Genomic DNA, 19,964 nt, shown 5'->3' on the forward strand with positions numbered 1-19,964 from the left:
ATCCCAATTAATGTTGGAAAAGTTGAAATTACCTCATACAATTACCCTATTGTTGTTTTTACACACCTTTGAGAATTGTGCACATATTTGCTTCTTAATTTCTCACTGGCTATCTGGAGGTCTATGATAAACACATAGCAATGTGGCTGTCCTTTTTTTTAATTCTTAAGCTCTACCCACAAAGCCTCATTCGATGCCCTCCCCAAGATATCATCTTACTGCAATAACTAATTCTTTAACTAATAATGCAATGCCTCCTCCTCTTTTACCTGTCCCCTGTCATGCCTGGAGGTTCTATATCTTAGAATGCTGAGTTGTCAATCCTACTCCTTCGTCAGCCACGTCTCTGCAATGTTACTATATCACAATTCCATGTGTCAACCATCGTCTTTAACTCATCTGTTTTACTATGATATTTTTAGCATTAAAATGGAGGCCATCCAGCCTTGTGTTATTCCCATGAAGCTTAATATAGCTGTGCTGCCCCTGACTTGATTGTTTTACTGTCTTATGTTGTGTCCCTATTCTGTTAACAGTCTGTGTCCCCTCTTTCTTGGGAAGCTGCCAAAAAAATTGCTAAATATAAAGGGTCTGGGCCATGGAAGTGTGCAATCCTGTGCATGATGTGTGATGCAGAAACCTGGTGGATTTGAGACTTTCTCCAAATTGTAGTCCATTCTGACCATGACCTGAGTGGCATCACCTTTCTCTCATTCCCAGTTGCCGCATTTTCAAAAATTTTATCTCACAGGTTTTTTTTTAAGTTTCATTGTAGCATCATGGTTAACTATTTTGTTTGGCTAATTCTGGAAAATAAGAGATACCTGTGGACTGGTCTTTGAAAGTGATGAAAAACATTTTACTTCTGCTCCTGTTATTGTATGACATCCATTTGTTTGAAATGGAATATCCATGCATCAAGCTTTGTCATCTCTCCTGTGGTCCAAGGATAATGAGAATGGACTTCTGCCTTTAGAATTGTTTATTTTTATAAATATATTTGCATTTTTCACACTTTCTTGTGTTGACCAGTTCCAGTTGTCAACAGTTGAAGATTGTTACTTTTTTGAATTAGACAAAACAGAATTTCAAGTCCTAACGAAATAAAGGCTTGAAAAAGATGAAAGCAGTACTTTGTTGGCTACCAACTGGTTCACCCAATCTCAGCTGTTGACTGTTTTGAAAAATTGGCAGCATCCGTTGCAGTTGTCAAAAACATAAGAAATATCTTGGTTTGGATTATGTTTGATGCTATCGGCCAAAAATATGATCCAGAAGAATAAAGTTAAGCTTTCATACGGTCATTCTACTTTAAATTCCACCTGTTGGTTGGCATTATACCTAGTACAAAGGAAGGTGATTGTGGCTGTTGGAGGCCAATATCTCAGCCTGAAGACATTGCTCAGGAGTTCCTCAGGGTGGTGTCCTAGACTAAGTCAACTGCTTCACCAGTAACTTTCCCTTCAGAATTAGGTGGAATGTTTGCTGCTGATAGCATAGTGTTCAGTATCATTACTTAAGTGATCTGTGCTATGAATAGGGCAAATTGGGGCATAAGCTGATATGGCAAATACCAGTCGTACCACAATGTTGTCAACCAATGACTGTCTCCAACAAGAGAGAATCTAACCGTCACCCCATTACATCATTATGTTAACATCACTGAACATTCTGTAGGTTGTTGAGAAACTGAACTGGACTAGGCGTATAAATATTGCGGCTACAAGAGTAGGCCAGTGGCTTGAAATTCTGCAGTGAGTAACTTGCCACTTGACTTCCCAAAGCCTTTCTACCATCTACAAGATGCAAGTGTCAAGTGTGATGAAATACTCTCCACTTGTCCGTACGGTTGCAGCTCCATCACTTGAAGATTGACAGCATTCAGGACAAAGCAGCCCGCTTGCTTGGAACTCCATTTGCCACCTAAATCATTTGCTCCCTCCATCTCTTGTGCACAGTGACAGCAGTGTGTACCATCTACAAGATGCGCTGCAATAATTCACCAAAGCTCTTTCAATAGCATTTTTCAAACCCATGACCTCTACTGCCTGGAAGGTCAAGGGTGACAGGTGCATGGGAGCACTTGCACTGCAGGTTTCCCTTCCAAAATGCATACTATCCTGACTGGGAATTACATCACTATCCTTCACTTTTGTTGGGTCAAAATCCTGAAACTCACTCTCTAATGGCACTGTGGATCTTTTGAATCCCACCATGGACTGTTGGGGTTCAAGGAGCCAACTCATAATCACCTTTTCCAGATAAACTAGGTATGGGCAGCAATTGTTGGTCCAAACAGTGACACTTCCATCCTGTGAAATAATCAAAAATGAATTCTGGAACAAAACCGTTCCTTCCTTTAAAATATTAAGAAAATAATCTTCAAGTCAAGCACTTTTTTTTTTGCAGTGCCACCAGAAACCGAAGAATTGGCTTCAGCAAGGAAAATCAGAAGGTTGCTTAGTTTTCAAAGATATTTTCGATCAACTCGTTTACTTCATGGTATTTCTTCTCAGAATTCCCTGTGCATCCTGGATGATGATTACAGCGGGCAAGCCATGGTAAGTTTGAAATGTTAATTGAACGTGAGTAAACTTGGACTGAATTATTATGATTTTCATGCTCTTTTTATGGTAAAAGCTTGGACAATTGCTGTTGTAACAAATGTTCATGATTACAAATATTTCTAAAAGTACAGATTCCTTGTTCACATAATTTGAAAGCCAGAGTAGTTCTCAATATATTTTTAAGAGTCTTATTTCTGATTTCAATTGTTACTGAAGCAAAGACCAGATGAATTTTTTTGGAGTTTGACATTTAGAATATAAATATCTCTGCTCCTTTTTGGCCATGGGGAAAATAATTGCACTCCTATGGTGGTGAATTATGAGGAACAGTTCTCTTGTCATCTGTCTCCCTTCTCTCCTCCAGGTAATGAGGGGCTGACTTTAGAATCTACTTTGCAGGGGTTGAGGCAATGTGATCAGCTAAGATTCTGCTTGGCTGTCACCATGATACCAGAATATTTTTATAGTTGGTCTCTCTTCTGTATCATATCCTCAAAGCAGTTTTCACACTCCGTCTCTGGTCATATTTATAAATATTATTGATGAACTTCTGAATGAGCACAAAATACTGCAGATGCTGGAAGTCTGAAATAAATCAGCACATGTTGAAAACAGTGGATCAAACAACATCTATGAAGAGAGAAGCAAAATTAACCTTTTAGGTTAATGACCGTTTGGATCTGAGCTGTTAACTTTGTTTCTCTATTCACAGATGCTGCCTGACCTGTTAAGTATTTTCAGGGTTTCCTGGTGAGCCTTATTAACTGCAGGTTTAAAAGTTAGTTACTATTAACCCAGCTGGAGGAAATAGATTGTCCCCAAGCAGATGGCACAAGCTCATTACAGCAACAAGCCGGGTAAAACACCTGCTATTCATACACATTACCAGGATACCACTGATCGATTAATGTGAGAAACGCTTGGATTGGACAACTGATTGTAGCCATTTTGAGACATCTCTGGAACCTTGTTAAATTGGTCACTTTGTATATGAGAGCTCCATAATGGACAGTGGGAACTCACACCTAAGGTTCAGCTTTTGTGCAAGTCGTGACTGGATATATTAGTAATCATTTTATTATCCATTATTTTCACAATTATGACACACAGTTTTTTGGAGGAGAATTCTGCCTATGGTTTTTGGAAATCTGCAGTTAAATAGTGGCTCTTTGATATCTTTTCCTAATCTCATTTTCCTTTGTCATCTGTTTTTCTATTATTTTTGGGGTGCTTTTTGACTATGCTACAGTGAAGATGGATACAATATTCTTGTTCATATTCTCTGCCATTTACTTATTTCCCAGCCTCATCCTCTGAGGGACCAGTGCTCACTATCGGTATAGTTTTCCATGTAATGGTTTCACTCTGTTTTTATATTTATTGCTGTTATTCTCCTGTGCTCCAATCTTTCCCCCTTTTCTTTTTTGGTCATTTTTTGCTGGTTTCTAAAATTTCCCAAACTTTCTGGCCTGCCACTAATTTTTGCAGCATTTTATATCTCTTCCAATTTGATCCCATTCTTAATTTTCTTAGGTAGCTATGGATATGTATTCCATGCACATTCTTTCAACCACTCCTCCCACCCGTACCAAATTTCCACCACTTGATATCTCTGACCTGATGACCAGGTTCTCTATGATACAGAAGCAAAACACTGTGGTTACTGGAAATCTCTTCCACGGACGCTGCCAGACCCGCTGACTATTCCAGTGAATTTTGTTTTTCTCTTGTGGTTTGTGAGGATCTTCTGGATTTGAAAAACAGACTATTTTTGTGATAATAGACAATTGAAAATGTTCTTTAAAGAATAAATTTCAGCTTGCAAAGATGTGTTGTTGAATTTTATTTTCTCTGTGCTTTCAGCGAATGCTAGAAAAGGATGCAAGTTGGAATTTTGACATCTTTCTTTTTGACAGACTAACAAACGGTAAGTTGGATCAAAAGATTGCACTGTACCAGTTTTTAGCAATGTCATTTTTTTTCAAGTCTGACAACATTTATTAACTTTTAATTGGAAGGTTGACATGCAAGAGTTCAGCCTTTTCTCAGTGAAGCCATGTTGTACAGATGTTCTGAGCAAAATAGCTGAGGATTTCTTCACTGATTTTTTTTTCTAAAATAAAAAGCAGATTGGATATAGAGAAGAAAAATATTCTGACATTACTAATGTACATTTGTGATGCCATTTTAATCAGTCAGACTACTGAACCATGAACCACTGTGATAGATCAGAGTTGAGAGACAGCTCCATCTTGGTTCTGACGTTTTGAATCAAACTCCACCGAAACAAATTTCCATGCCACTCCCTTTTCATCCACACACGAACAACATAACCAATAGGGTGTCATGAACATCCTTGACCTCAGGATCACACCCACCCCCATCCTGACTATCGCAATGTAACTGCATATAGACTGCAGTCAGTAAGGATAGGCAACAACACCTCCTCCATGATCATTCTCAACACACGTGCTCCAGAAGCCTGTGTTCTCAGCCCCCTACTATACTCCTTCATACACCTTTTGACTGTGTGGCCAAATTCCGCTCCAGTTCGTATTTGAATTTTGCTGACGACACCACTATAATGGTCAGGTTTCAAACAATGATGAGACAGAGAATCTGGTGAACTGGTGTGAGGATAATAATTTCTCCCTCAATGTTAACAAAACAAAGGAGATAGTCATCAGCTGTAGTGGAGGGCATGCCCCTCTCTACATCAATGGGGGCAAAGTAGAAATGATCGCGAGCTTCAAGTTTTTAGGTGTCCAGATCATCAACATCCTGCCCTGGTCCCTCCATGCCACGCTATAGTTGAGAAAGCCCACCAGTGTCTCTACTTTCACAGGAGGCTCAGGAAACTTGGCATGTTTGCTACAACTCTCACCAACTTCCGCAAATGCACCATAGAAAGCATTCCTTCCTGTTGTATAATAGTTTGGTATGGCTTGTGTCTATCCAAGACCACAAGAAATGAAGCCCAGTCCATCACTCAAACCAGCCTCCCACCCATTGACATTATCTAAATTTCCCACTGCCTTAGAAAAGCAGCCAGCATAATCAAGGACCCCATGCACCCCAGATATGCTCTCTTTCACCTTTTTCCATTAGGAAAAAGGTACAATAGTCTGAGATCACGAACCAACTGACTCAAAAACAGCTTCTTCCCTGCTTCCATCAGACTTTTGAATGGACCTACCTCACATTAAGTTGATCTTTCTTTATACCCTAGCTATGACTGTAACACCATATTCTGCACTCTCTGCTTTCCTTCCCTGTGTAGGCTATTCTTTGTCTGTATAGCACGCAAGAAACAATACTCTTCACTGTACACTAATACATGTGACAATAATAAATCAAACTTGGCCAGATGAGACCCGATGTATTGAAAGCTGTAGTATAACTTTCACAAGCTACTGTGCAGTTCATCTTTCCTTACGGTGGATACACAAGAAGCACCATTACTTTTTTTGTACTGATGTACTGTAATTCGGCAATTAAACTCCCAACTCCCAGAAGCCATTGTTTGGATTTCCAACCACACCAAGGTGAGGAGACTGCATTCCTGCAGACAACTACCTGGAGCTGAACAGTCCATTTGTAGGGATTGAAGTTAGAGTGACACAAGTCTTCCCTTTCATGTTTTCTCTGCTGGCTTTTTGTCCTTGTGAAGATGCCAAATGAACAGGAGAAAGCCATTGAGCCCCTCAAGTCGGTAATGTGACAACTGATCTGATTGTGTGGCCTTAACTCCACTTTCCTGCCTGCTTCTATAACCCTTGGCTCCTTTTTCAATGAAAAATCTCAGCCACAAATATATTCAATGACCCAGTCTCCACTGCTTGCTGGGGAAGAGAATTCTAAACATTTTCTGCAAGGGCTTCTCCCATTTGGTTGCACCTCACTTTATTTCTCCTCCACTTGACATAATGTTTTCCCTGTATGGTGAAGACATCCAAGTCTATCTGTTCTCTTATTGTTGATTCCTGCTCCACCCCTGCTTGTCTGATTATCAAAGACAAGATTGTATCCTTTTGTGCATCAAGTTCTAAAGTAACCCCCCCCCCCCCCCCCCCCCCCATCCTTTTTATGTGCCAACGCTGGCTGGCCATCTATCCCCAGTGCATTGATTTAAAAGTCTTTGCCTTCAGCTCAGCATGTGCCACTCTGCTCTTCTGTTTTTGGCCACCTTTACTTCATGATTTAAGCTGCAACTACACCTAATTTGCCATTATATTTAGACTGAAAAAACATGATGCTGTTGTTGAATGCCAGAATCATTTCTGATGTTCTAAACTGCCTTTCCTTGGTGGTGCTAAAGGCCTGATCTAGAAAATACTGATTTCTTTCAGAATGCATTGTGAAGTATTTTCAACATTTGGAGCTAAAAGTTACTCTCAATGACTTTTATATGCATGTACATATTAAAATTTTAAAAAATTGCTCAAGTCACTCGAGCCTTGATTCTATATTTTCCCCCCCCCAGTCAGAAGTTAATGCACAAATATGTATTAACTTAAAATATAATTTTCAAACAATTTAGAATACGAAGCTTTTGAAATCTGTATGAAGTGAGCACAAAAACTTGCAGCCTCTTACGTGATTTGACCACCAGGATTTTGTTTATGCTTCAAATTTGTGGTGTTGATAGATGTGCCCTCAATGCCATTTCACATGTTGCTGACTGCAGTTATCAGTTCTAAGAGCCATTTTGATTGTGTTGGGCAGTTGTTATATCATATATCTTACCTAAGGCCTTGAAAATCTTCAGTCTCGACGTTTAAGACCCTTGCACTTGTCCTGTGGCTCAGGCTAAACTTGACCATGTTGCAAGTTTGCCTGATCTCTCTGTTGGGGAATTTGGCCAGGCTCACTGCCACAAAGGAAGTGTTCTTTGTTTGCTGTCCAGGTAGCTAATATTTCTGATGAGGGCACACATAACTTGTCTGTTTGCCTGGTGCTGAGTTAATAATCAATGAAATTGAAAGCTGCTTCATTTAGCTGTCTGACCTGAATAAACTGCATGATGAATAAAATATCTCTGAAATGAAGTTCAGTATGGGAACACTCCCTAGTACTGAGCTCATTTTAGAGATAATCTGATCAGTATTAAACCAGTTGTTGAGTTTCAAAACCCCTGCCCATTCTTGCAAAAAAGAAATGTGGTTTCTGTACGAATTGACCAAAAACTGTACATAGTACTTCAAGTGCAGCTTGACATGGACACTGCAGCTGTTTGGCATTGGAATTTAGACTATTTTGGTTATGTAAATCCAAAATCCTATTTATGAATTTAAAATTTACTGCAAATGTATTGGAGCCTAAAACTAGGAGTAATTTGTGTATATTTCAAACAAGACATAAGATGATTCTGATGTCTGGATTCCAGGAGAATCAAGTTAAAATTAGAAATAGTGATTTAAGTAAATATACATTTGTTGTATCCTATCTTGCCCACTACTTCATGCATTTCAAAAGTTTTATAATTTTTCGGGAGTTTCTGATTTTAGCCAGGTGATGTTTATAAAGGAGAAATACCTGGCGGATTTGCCTCTAAAGTATTAGCATAAGTTAGGGGAGCTCTGAAAAAAAGAGATCAACATTGTACTTAGATCTGAAGGGTCACCTCTGTAAATTAAGTTGTCCGGTAATTGGAGAATCAAGGATTTTTTCATAAGTTAAGGCCTCCATTTTTCTATCGATCTTCAGCTACAGCATTGCTGCTGGCTTTGAGCTGTTCTGACTTTGGTTTTAAATGGATTTTCTGGTTCACAGGCAGTGCTGGAAATGGTTACGTAACAATTGTTCCTTAATGGATTCTGCCCTCTTTGCTTCCTTGCACCTGCCAGATTTCCTGAGGCCAGGGTGAAAAACTAGGTTGACTGTGGTTGAAAATATAATCACTTTTAAAGTAAAAGCATCACTAGAATAGTGAAGTGACTAACTCCTGTCCTACAAGTTGATTGATCCCCCTCCTCTTTCCCTGCCTCCTTTAAAACTGCAAGTGGACAAGATCGAGGTGAGTATTGGGTTCCTGTTTCAACTGGTTAGCCTTTTAGACTTATACTCAAACTCAACTCACCTAGTTTTATTAAAAATTATCCCCTTGATCTTCATTTGACTTGGTAAAACCTGAAGTACCAGTTGATATTGACATTAGCTAACATATATTTATAAAACTAATCCATTACTCAATATTTATTCACCTTCAACACACAAGAATCTGTAAAATATATGGCATGCTTTAGCTGTTCCATAGCTAAAAAGTAAAACTTGGTCCAAAATGGATTAAGCAGAACTTAAGCACAGTACAAGCCAAATCTCGTATAAAACCCATGTACAAATGGTATGTAAAGATTCATTTCAGTATGGCATTAGAATTCCTTTGTTCATTTAAATGGATAAATAGCAATTTACATAACGATTGTTACTTAATCCTTGAATAATTGTTGAGAATTTTGTGAAACATAGTAACTTGAGAATGTCATCTGCATAAGCCAAAACACAACTGGCATAAGTGGAAATCAATGTAAGCATTTCTCTGGGTGAAGCTTGCATCATATGTCTTCGATAAGTGTATTTTTAAGCATGAAAACCACCATTTTATGATATTAAGCACAGCATTTTTTAAAAATGCATTTTTGGTAGTTTTTCATTTTGCTAATTAAATTATTCTGTTGCCACAAAGCTGAATTTGAAGCAACATAACTCATATATTTTAGGTTTCAGTGAGGGAAAAATCAAAACAAGTTGCTCGAAACTTGGCATAAAGTACCATAAATGTGACCAGATCCTCAGGGAAATTCATGCGAGCTATCTTATTGCCTGGTGGAAGGGAGGAGGCAAGCTATTAATAAACGAGACAGGGTTAAAGATTGGGGACATTTGGGTTTCGTGTCAAAATAAGCATATGGTTTGTACATCTGAACATCCTTGATCTTTAATATTTAAATTGGCATGATGCCGTTGTTACTCTGTCGTTTTGGCACACACTCAGAAAATACAGGGCAGTTGAAACTTGGCTTTTCTTTCACACTAAACCTTATTCTTTTATTTTCCATATTGAAAAAGATCATTAAACAACGCTTGAAATATTAGACATGTTTAACACAGTGTTATGAATATGTGAATATATTTAAATATAGGATGCATTAGAAAGCACAAAATGCTTGATTACGATAGTCCTGTTGTTAAAAGTTTTTAATGTGCAACAATAAAATTACTGAGAGCAATTGCAATTTACTAATTTATTGTACTTTTTGCTTTTCCAGGAAATAGTCTAATTACTTTGACTTTCCATTTGTTTAAATACCATGGACTTATTGAGCATTTTCACCTGGATTTAGTAAAATTACGTCGATTTTTAGGTAAGTGGCTTTATGTATTTACTAGCTGCCTTTTTCCATTTCAACCCCAATTTTGCGGTAAGCAACAGCACTCTCCCTTAGCCACAAAAAGTTGTCTACAAATGTTTAGCCATCTTTACGGGTGGATTTTTCCCTTTCCCAACATTAATTTTAATCTGGTGCCAACTGAAGTGATCGCAAGGGTGTCTTTCAATTGTGATTCATTGTACAGGATAAGCAGCCAATCACATTGAAGTAATTTTCATAGACAGCAAACCGGGAAATTAAGGGAACTAATTCTCCTTCACTTTTTAATAGAATTTTATAAGGAACAAAATAAAGATTGATACACACATGCGATAATTTTTTTGCATTATGGAAGAAATTAGTTTTTCAGGGCCATTGAGGCTGTGCAGAAATAATTATGAACTTTGTGCTCAGTTTTAGAAATTTCATTCAGTAAGGTGTAATGTTCTCAAGTGTTTTTTTTACAGTGAGGCTAATAATGTAAAAGGACCAATTCTATTGATATTTAATTGCAGAATGGGTGAACTTGAACAGTACATCCTATGGAGCGCATGGAATCATTGACAGCAACTTGTGGGTGTCATTGTTTAACTGCACATGTGCGAACTACAGAAGTTGCTGTGTATTTCAAACTAGTAATGACAGTGAATGTTAGAAGTTTTGTTGTTACTACGACAAAGTCCATGCTAATATCTGTCTGGTGCATGGTAACCTATAATTAATTAGTTAGCATTAATGAAATCACTCCAGTAATGGTCCAGGACGATTACCACCGTAACAACCCTTACCACAATGCATTACATGCTGCTGATGTAACTCAGGCCATGCACTGTTACCTAAAGGAAGCTAAGGTAAAAACTGAAAAAAAAATCAACTTCAAAGGAAGGACATATAGATTTTCCCCAGTTCAATCCAAACATTTACAAATATTATTTATTAATACATTTTCTGTGAAATGTTTTCCTGGAGTGATGAGGAGTTGATGATTAATGTTTCTACTTTCTAATGAAATTAGAACAAGTTGATTACGGATTTATTGGAGAGGTGGAATAGAGGTAGGAGACATGCTGTAAATTCACGTTCTAAGTTCAAAGAGTGTAACTAGAACAGTAGAGGTAGAAATTTGCGAACAAAGATTTTGAAATCAGTACGCTCTAGAACTGGACGTCAGCTGGAAAGAGGTGATAGACAAGTAACACTTAGTCGGAATAAATGGGAAGGAAAAGTTCTGGATGAGATGGAGGTTATAATGTTTGGGACACCAGAACATAGAGTGGAAGATATACTGAAGAATTTATTTTATGCAAAATTTCATTGTTATCTTGAGCATTAACTTTTATCAACTTGAAAACTAATGAATTACCAAAGTTGAAATTAAATTTGCCCAAAATACATTTAAAGCATTACCTCTGATATCTTTAACTTTCCCAAATATTTTTGGTCAAAATAGTAAGTGATAAAAAACATTTTGTTTTCTGTGCAGTAATGGTCCAGGACGATTACCACCGCAACAACCCTTACCACAATGCATTACATGCTGCTGATGTAACTCAGGCCATGCACTGTTATCTAAAGGAAGCTAAGGTAAAAACTGAAAAAAAAAACAACTTCAAAGGAAGGACATATAGATTTTCCCCAATTCAATCCAAACGTTTACAAATATTATTTATTAATACATTTTCTGTGAAATGTTTTCCTGGAGTGACCAACTCTTGGGGGAGGTGGGGGGTGGGTGGTGGGCGGACATATAAGAGACACGTTGGGATGAGCAACCATTCAGATAAAGTTGCCATCCACACTGTGAGATATGAGTGGTGGGAGTTGCTGTCCAAATTGTCTGTGCTGTCTATATGTTAAGGAAATTGACATAGTACTGTTAACCCTCACTGTGGGTGAAGGTTGGTGGTTGTTGCCCAAATTATGGGAGAGGGGAGGGTCAGCAACAACTTGTTTGTTTTTTTTAGTGAAATTGAACAATCCTCACTGAAACATGGTCGGAATCAGAAGTAGAGGTACAAACCTGCAAATTAACCACACAATATACAACATTATATGTAATTCTACAATTGGACAACATTTGCTAAATAGTCCTCAGGATGCTCAGTAAGAATCATGCGAAGAACCCATGTAAGATTGTCATTCAGGCTTGCAGTGTAGTGAATTTGCATAATTGGAAGCTACGTATATTAATACACAGAACCCTGATCTTTGCAGGCAGAATATTTACACACATTGCGACCGTTTCATTCCTCAGGGCAATGTCTTGACTAATCTTGGTCAAGCAGTCTAGTTTAAATATCAAATAATGCTTGGCAATAACATTAGACATCATCAACTTGTGCATTTTCCATGGCAACCCCTTGATCAATCCAAGTCCACTTGCCAACCAAACAGCACTCTCTTCCCGTGCAGTATAAATTGTTGTTTCCCCCTTTTATATTGGTATTTTTGGAAGTGTTTGAATGAACACAAGACAATTTCAGCAATACTCAGGTTCTGTACTAACAAATGACTATTATTCACATTGGGGGAGTGAAACTCTGTATTTGTAAAATTAAATTTTCAGGGTTGGTAAGGATGTTTGGCAATAATTAGAATTTATCAGGCAATTAAAACTTCATTTGCACCTGAACGTTCCAATACTAAGTTTTCGTGGCATATATAGTGGGTAAATATAGCAGCTTGATGGCCTTATATCTTACTAGGAAATCTTGTGGCACAGGTGTAGCAAAGCTTGTGAGGTGCAAGGAAAATCTGAGTGAAAAGCCCTGATTCTGCATTTAACTGTGCATGTGTAGATGCTGTAAGTTACTGTTGAATTTGCTGAGTATTAGTGCTGAATGCTAACGTCCTCAACATTTGCAAGTTCTAGCCTGTTGCTTAGATGGAAAGCGGCAGTTGCTTATACTTAAATATTTATTTAACATAATTCAACATGTCAATTTTAGTTTTGTTTTAGTTATTTTTATGTAAATGTAAGATGGTCACTTTTTTTCTCTAAGCTTGCCAAGTCTGTTTCTCCTTGGGATATTCTGGTGGGTTTGTTGGCAGCTGCCACACATGACATGGATCACCCTGGTGTTAACCAACTTTTCCTAATCAAAACCAATCACTACCTAGCAAGTTTATACAAGGTGAGTGTTGATCAAATTCAACATTTGTTAAGGAATTCATCATTTCTCTATTTAAAGAGAAAAGAAAGTCTATATATGGAAAGAATTCTGCTGATTTACAAAACTTAATCCAGAATAAATTTTATAAATATGGAATTAAATTCCTTGATATAGTCTACATTTACATATGGATGCTATTGTAAGAACTAGAACTGCATTTAATTCTTTGACTTTTTAAAAAAAATTTCATCAGATGTTCTACAGGGATGTTTGCACATTTGTATAAATTGTACGTTTTTCAGAAGTTAAATTTATTCTGCCAGCTGTCATAGAATTCTAAAGAAGAATCCAGGCAGTGCCTTATCTCATGTCAAGTGTCTTAAAGCTCTTGCCTAAAATAAATCATCTTAAAGTTCAGTGACTATCTACTATCTACATGCATAGCATGATTCTAAACTGCAATGACTCGTCATTTAATTTTGACACTGTTCATTCCTAATTCTAACTATTGATGACTCCATAATGGGAGGGTAGGTTTTGCGGATTTGCTATCAAGATGCGCAAAAGCCTGGGCTTTTGTGGCAAGGCTCTTGAGTATATGCACCTTGCATATGAAATATGTATGGGAAAATCATCTGAAAATTCTACTTCTAGATTTAAGTTGTGTTTTCTTGGGGTTTGTTACTTTTCTTGAAAAGGGAACAGAAATTTTGTGTTGGATTACTATTACCGTAATGTCAATTAGTGTGATATTACTGACGTAATACCATCGGCACCAAAGTTACAGAATACCCTCTCCATTGATGGAAAAACAAACCTGCGAGATGGTCTTAATCTTCCCATCTTGCCATTTGTTATTCATTTTGGCTAGAGAATGTCAAAATGCTTTGCCATTGCTAAAGTCATACACAGCCCCCTGCTGAAATAAATGTTAGCTTTCCATTCACAGCAGCTTTTTTTTCCACAGGTTACTGATATTGAATTTTTAGTCCACTCCTTCTGGGGCTCCCAGTATGTCCTTTGCTGTCGTGGGAGTGCCACAATATCTTTAATTAGTGGCCTTGCACTATCATTCAGTCACCTGACTGTGTGCACAGCTGTATGCATATGTTGGGAGCAGCACCTCTGGCGGTGAAATGCCAGACCCACTTTATATGTTTACACACGTCACCACTGCAAAATACATTTCTTGTTTTATAACAGATTTGTCAATATACTCAAATACAATAATGCCAGATTATGAACTTAACGGTCATGTGGAGGATTGAGAGATGCAGTAGGTTAAGCACATCTTTCACCTCTGGCTCAAATCCAGCTCAAATTGTTGGAATCAAATCCTTTGTTTCAAAAAATCTCAACCCAGTCTGTGATAGGAGCAGTTTTGTGCCTAACTATTTATTGTGATTGAAATATCAATTTCTCTCACAACACAATGATTGTTGGTTTGCATTGGAAGAAGCTTTACTCTGAATTAGAGTATCTGATTTGGAAGTCCTGAATGCTAACATTGGTTATCTAAAATGGAAAATGTTTCAGTCTCCAGGAATAACATCTTCACCTTGATCGCAAAAAACTAAGTACATAAGCATAACCAATCATTTGCGAGGGAGCATGTTCACAGGAACGTACCTCTTCTCTTGCCCTGCCTGTCACCATTCCTGTAGAAATCAAATTTGGGAATGCTTAATATCACGGCTGACCACTGACCCTTTGCTTCATCGTCATTCTTAATACGTGGGTGTAAGTGGTGATAATGCCCAAGCTATTCCACTACAGAGGAATCGCATGTCAAATATGCACTTTAGGTTGCTGAAAAATGTTCACTTCTCTCAAACCTTTCAAGGAGATAATTTGCACTCGAAGTCACATCTGCAACATTTTTACTTCGTACGATTCAGCTACTTTGTACCCTGCAGGCAGCAAGAAGGAGGGTTGTAGACTGGGTATGGGCAGTGGGCCAGGGAGGCGGGGGAGGGGGTATATTGAAGGAGAGGACTGAAGGGGGAGAAGGGAGTGAGAGTAATGGAAAGATGAGGGAAGGCAGAAAGTGACATTCAGCCATGTTACTGATTTCACTCCAGAATTTGCATCAGTGAACACCCAATGTTGATGTGTATTGGCACTAAATAGGCGTAGGGCTGGCCTTTTTCTTTGTTTAGAATCTCATAGCATTGAAGACAGTCATTTGGCTTGTTGTATCTGTGTTTGAAAGATCTATCCAATTAGTTGGACTCCTGTACTCTTTACTAGAATCCTACAAGATTGTTTTCCCCAAGAGTTCATTTCAGTGCACATTGGGGTCAGTGTAACAGCCTAGTCAGTAACTGAAGTGATGATTTTCAATGACCTGATGAGAATGAAATCTTGAGCATAATTATCAATGACTAAGTCACAAACTGAAGAAAATAAACTTTGCTTTCCTGAAAGAGCTTCATTTTGGATTTCCCACAATAGATTATTCCATAAGATAACTTTGTCTATTGTATTCTCTTGATTTCTTTATTCATTGCTAATTGAGTTTATGTAGTTTTTCATATTGTTGTGGTTAGTGGTTTCAGAATTGCAAGTGACTTTTGAGTCAGGATTGAGGACAAAGTGCACAATAAGATCTATACAGTGTCACTTTTCTGCCTATCCCAGAATATTTAGCTACTGTGCTGACTGAACATAATAATTTATTCAGCATTGTGCCTGTGGAACATGGTGTGCAGATACTTTGGATAAAGAGCATTGGCCAATGTAAGTCTGTATTTTGTTCTCTGGCACTAATGCATTCCATACATTTAGTCTGAGTGTCTGAAATAGCCATGTTCAGACAGGATGCATACAGAACTGTTTTCAGCAATTTCCAGGCCCTAAACTTTCTTCTTTTCACTGTGGACATTCAATCCCTCTACACCTCCATTCCTGCACCAGGTGGGTTTGGGAGCTCTACACCTCATTGAATGGATGCCCAATGTTGTCCATCCATCACTACACTCCTCCACCTGATTGGACTTTATTCACTTCCTCTAAACAAAATATTGCTATGTATCCATGCATGGACCCTAGCTATGGCTGCTTGCTGTAGAATATTTCTTGTTTCAGTCCTGTGTGGTCTCTCTCTCATCTCCCTCTGTTACATTGACTGTATCAGTGCCATTTTTTGCTCTCTACCTGACTTTGCTTCCAATTTTCATGTTTCTCTTGTCTTCACTTGGCCTATCTGCAGCTCTTGCTTGATTTCTGTATCTCCATTTCTGAGAATAGGCAGATAACCAATATTTACCAATCAGTCTACTGATTCTCAGCTAACATGTATACCAGTGGTGGACAACTTGTGGCCTGGGGCTACATATGACCCATCTGGATTCTGAGTGCAGACCACGAGACATTATATTGACTGTTGCCTGTGTGTGGGGTTGCCACATTCTACTGATTTCCATCTATGTAGTTTTTTTCCCCTATTGGTATGACTATGAAACACAATGTAAGGACAAGTGAAGTGAGATGTATCCTGATTGCGCACATCATCATTCTTTGCGAGTGCTGTGGTCAAAGTGTAAATACTTGCTTTGTTTGTTAGCCATCTGAAGTTAAATGATAGGTCTGCCAATTTAGAAATTATTATACATTTTCTGTAACTTATTGTGTATTAAATGTATTTAATCTTAATAATGGGATCATGGTTAGTGACAAGCTTGATTTTAGTCCTGTGGCCTGCTGAGATGAAGGAAGGCCACTCGACAGCCTTGGTTGCCTATCACTGTTATATATGCATATCCTCATACTCCATTTCCTGTAAGGACTCTGTCCGTTCTCCCAGTTTCTCCATCTCTGTTGTGTCTGTTTAGATGATGCAACTTTCCACATTAGCAAGTATGATGTGTCCTCCTTTTTCCTCAGCTGAAGGTTTTCCCCACTGTGGTTGATGGGGCCTGCCACCATGTCCAGTCCATCACACGCACTTCTTATCTTTCCCTTCCTCCCAAAACCATGATGGAATTCCCTTACCGTCCTATTCAGTCCACTACCTCCGTATTTGGTGGATCATCCTCCTTCCCCCACATTACTGCCACCTCTAGCATTATGCCAACACTAAACACATTTTCTCTGCCCTCCTTTTGTAGCATACTGAAAGTATGGTTCTTTGATATTCCAGTCTGCTCCATCACCCCAACACCACTTCTTTTTCCTTGAACACCACATTTCCATGCAAAATGCACAAATTACAACACTTGCTTTTTAACACTCTTTCTTTTCACTGTCCAAGGGCCCCAAACACTACTTCAAGGTGAAACAAAGATTTATTTGTACTTTCGATTTAGTGTACTACATTTGCTGTTCATGAAATGGTTACGTAGGGGAGACCAAATGCAGACTGGGTGACCATTTTGCAGATCACCACTGTTCAATCCACAGTCACCCTGAGCTTCCAGTCGCTTGTCATTTGAATTTTTCACCCTGTGCCTGCTCTGACCTTTCTGCCTTCTTCCCTTTGCATATTACAGTGAGGGCCAGTACGAGCTCTTCCTGCCCCTCCTCATTTCAGCACACCTTACGTTTCTAACTTTTTGCAGACCTGATGAAAGGTCATCATTCTGAAACATTAACTGTTTCTTTCTCCTTTAGATGCTGCCAGGCCTGCTGAGTATTCCCATCATTTTCTGTTTTTATTTCAGATTTCCAGCATCTGCAATGTTGCTTTTTCATGCATATAGCACCCTCTGGTGTGGTAATTTCAGTATTGTATCTGGTGGAAAATTGTCGTCTTTATTGCTAGAGCCAAAGTTCATGCCAATAAAACCAACTTCAAGCCAACTGTTTAAGTGAAATCTTTTCCATAAGCATCCTTCAAATGCCCCTCTTTGAAAATAAAGATGTGGAATATCTGATTCGTTAGTTACTCCAATCTATATTATTAATTTATGTCTGGACATATTTAAAATTAAACCTAGAATCCAGAATACAGCAATGTTGTCCAACTGGTTATGCATAACTGGCATTTTGCTCACTGAAAAACTGTTCCAAGTTATCGGGCATCGTGCTTGATTATAAAGCTCCTGCCATGATTCATAACCGCATTCGCTACGTTTACAGGGAAAACTGTTTGAAACTGCGTCACTGGTTTAAAAATTTCACAACCTCAGGATATCCCAAAAGTACTTCACAACCAGTGAAGTCATCATTGTTTCAATGTACCGAATATCTAACTTAAACTCAGCACGACAATTCGATCAGATCGGCCGTTTATTGATCACCATTCTTTTTTGCGCACTGTATTAGAAGACAATAACTATAATGTTTTATGAATTGTGTTTTTGAACACTGATAAAATTGTTGCCCAGACAGCGTAGATAATCTTTATGCATGTTAGAATAGTGACCAACAGACTTGTTGACCTGTGACTCAGCTATATTTTTATTTAAGCCACCTATATAATGGTCATATGTCTTGCTTGGCCTGTTTATTTTAATGATTGATTAGGTGGTGAATACTGTGTAACCTGCACTGTTGTTCATGTTAAATCATCTGCACACATCTGGAGTGGACTGGCAATAGGAAAGTCAGTTAAAGAATGTTTTCCCTTGAAGAGTAATTGGTGGGTGAGAAACATGTCAACAAGCATAATTGGACAGAATTAATATCATTGGTTGTTTGGTGTTTTCAGCAGCATGGCTGTCCAGTCAGAAATTGGCAACTTAATTGTGAACCTGCATGGGCAACAGAACTTTCTTTCAGGTTTGCAGAATTCTGAGTCTTCTGTGGTTTTTTCATTGTTCCCTTTTCTTGGGCTATCATTAGGTAGTTGGGTGAATACGCATAAATGTGTCCTGGTTACTTCAGAGACAAAAATGCAACGTATGGGCAAAATTCAAATTTAGTTTCTGGCAGGAAGGTGGGGCCACTTGCAGGTGGGGAACCCATTTGACACCCAGCCTCTGAATTCCTGGAAACCCAATAGAAGAGGACAGCTGGACTTGTCCATTTCATCAAAGGGAATGCTTTTAATTAAAAGGACTTACAACATGGGTGACAAAAGACTCACCTATACATGGGTTTTTGAGGCTAGAGCACTCACAGGAGAGGAGATCCGAGAAGGCTGCTCTCAGGAGAGTCTTGCACTTATCTAGACATGCTGCTGTGAGGTTTGAGGGGCTGAAGTGAGGTGAGCCATCCCAAGGACAGAAGAAAGAGGATAGGTTCTCCAACCAAGCAAATGAAAATGACCAAGGAAGTTAGCAGCAGAAGTGTAATCCCTTTATCCTGGAGACAGTGCAGCAAGAAGATACAGGAGCTCAGATAGATAGAAAGACTGAGTGGCATAGAAATTTCACGTGTCAAACTCCACACTGTTCTCATGCACAGCAGTCTTCAGGTCACCCATTCCTCTGTTTTCAGACTTTTCATGTCACCATCCGACCAGTCAAAAGTTAATGCTCAACTTAACCCCAGTTACCTTGTGCATCCATGCCTCACAATGTCTTCCACAAATGATGATCTACTCTCTTCTGCACACGCTACTATAAACACTCAACTCATTGCTTTCTTTCCATGCAATAAAGGAGAGCATACAACTTGGCAAGAAGCAGAGACACAGAGTTGGCTGACTAGTGCCTTATTTTCCCTAGCAATGCAAGCCCACCCACTCAACTAGTTATAGGAGGCTGTACAGTCAGCAGTGCCATGAAAGTCTGGTTTTGGTGCTCAGACATGTGAACAGAGCTGATCCTCTATCTGTAGATCTTGTGTTGCCCCATTCCAACTGCATTTCAGTGTTTCTCCTATATGGACTGTGGAAGGGCGTGCAGCTGAGAGGAGACAGCTGTTACCATTATGTGTTGGTGTTGCTCTTCCTCTTATCTCATGGGGTGGCATGGTGGTTACCTCATCGCCAGGTGCCAGGAACCTGGGTTCAATTCCTGCTTGGGTGA

General features: G+C 38.8%; 1 protein-coding gene across 5 annotated transcripts in view; it reads left to right on the forward strand.

The window, feature by feature from the left end:
• pde7a (phosphodiesterase 7A) overlaps positions 1 to 19,964 on the forward strand; it is a 99,884-nt gene that overhangs the window by 69,009 nt on the left and 10,911 nt on the right. For 4 of the 5 annotated variants that reach the window (XM_080194157.1, XM_080194159.1, XM_080194162.1 and 1 more), the window contains 5 exons: positions 2,410 to 2,561; positions 4,431 to 4,494; positions 9,836 to 9,931; positions 10,688 to 10,788; positions 12,940 to 13,071. In XM_080194157.1, coding sequence (XP_080050283.1) covers positions 2,410 to 2,561; positions 4,431 to 4,494; positions 9,836 to 9,931; positions 10,688 to 10,788; positions 12,940 to 13,071 — 545 coding nt within the window. Of the gene's footprint in view, positions 1 to 2,409; positions 2,562 to 4,430; positions 4,495 to 9,835; positions 9,932 to 10,687; positions 10,789 to 11,420; positions 11,522 to 12,939; positions 13,072 to 19,964 lie in introns of all 5 variants that reach the window. The other variant, XM_080194158.1, reaches the window with a different exon arrangement.

The sequence above is a fragment of the Carcharhinus amblyrhynchos genome, chromosome 8, assembly GCF_965287045.1.
Source record: "Carcharhinus amblyrhynchos chromosome 8, sCarAmb.v2.hapA, whole genome shotgun sequence".
In the NCBI taxonomy this organism is placed as follows: domain Eukaryota; kingdom Metazoa; phylum Chordata; class Chondrichthyes; order Carcharhiniformes; family Carcharhinidae; genus Carcharhinus; species Carcharhinus amblyrhynchos.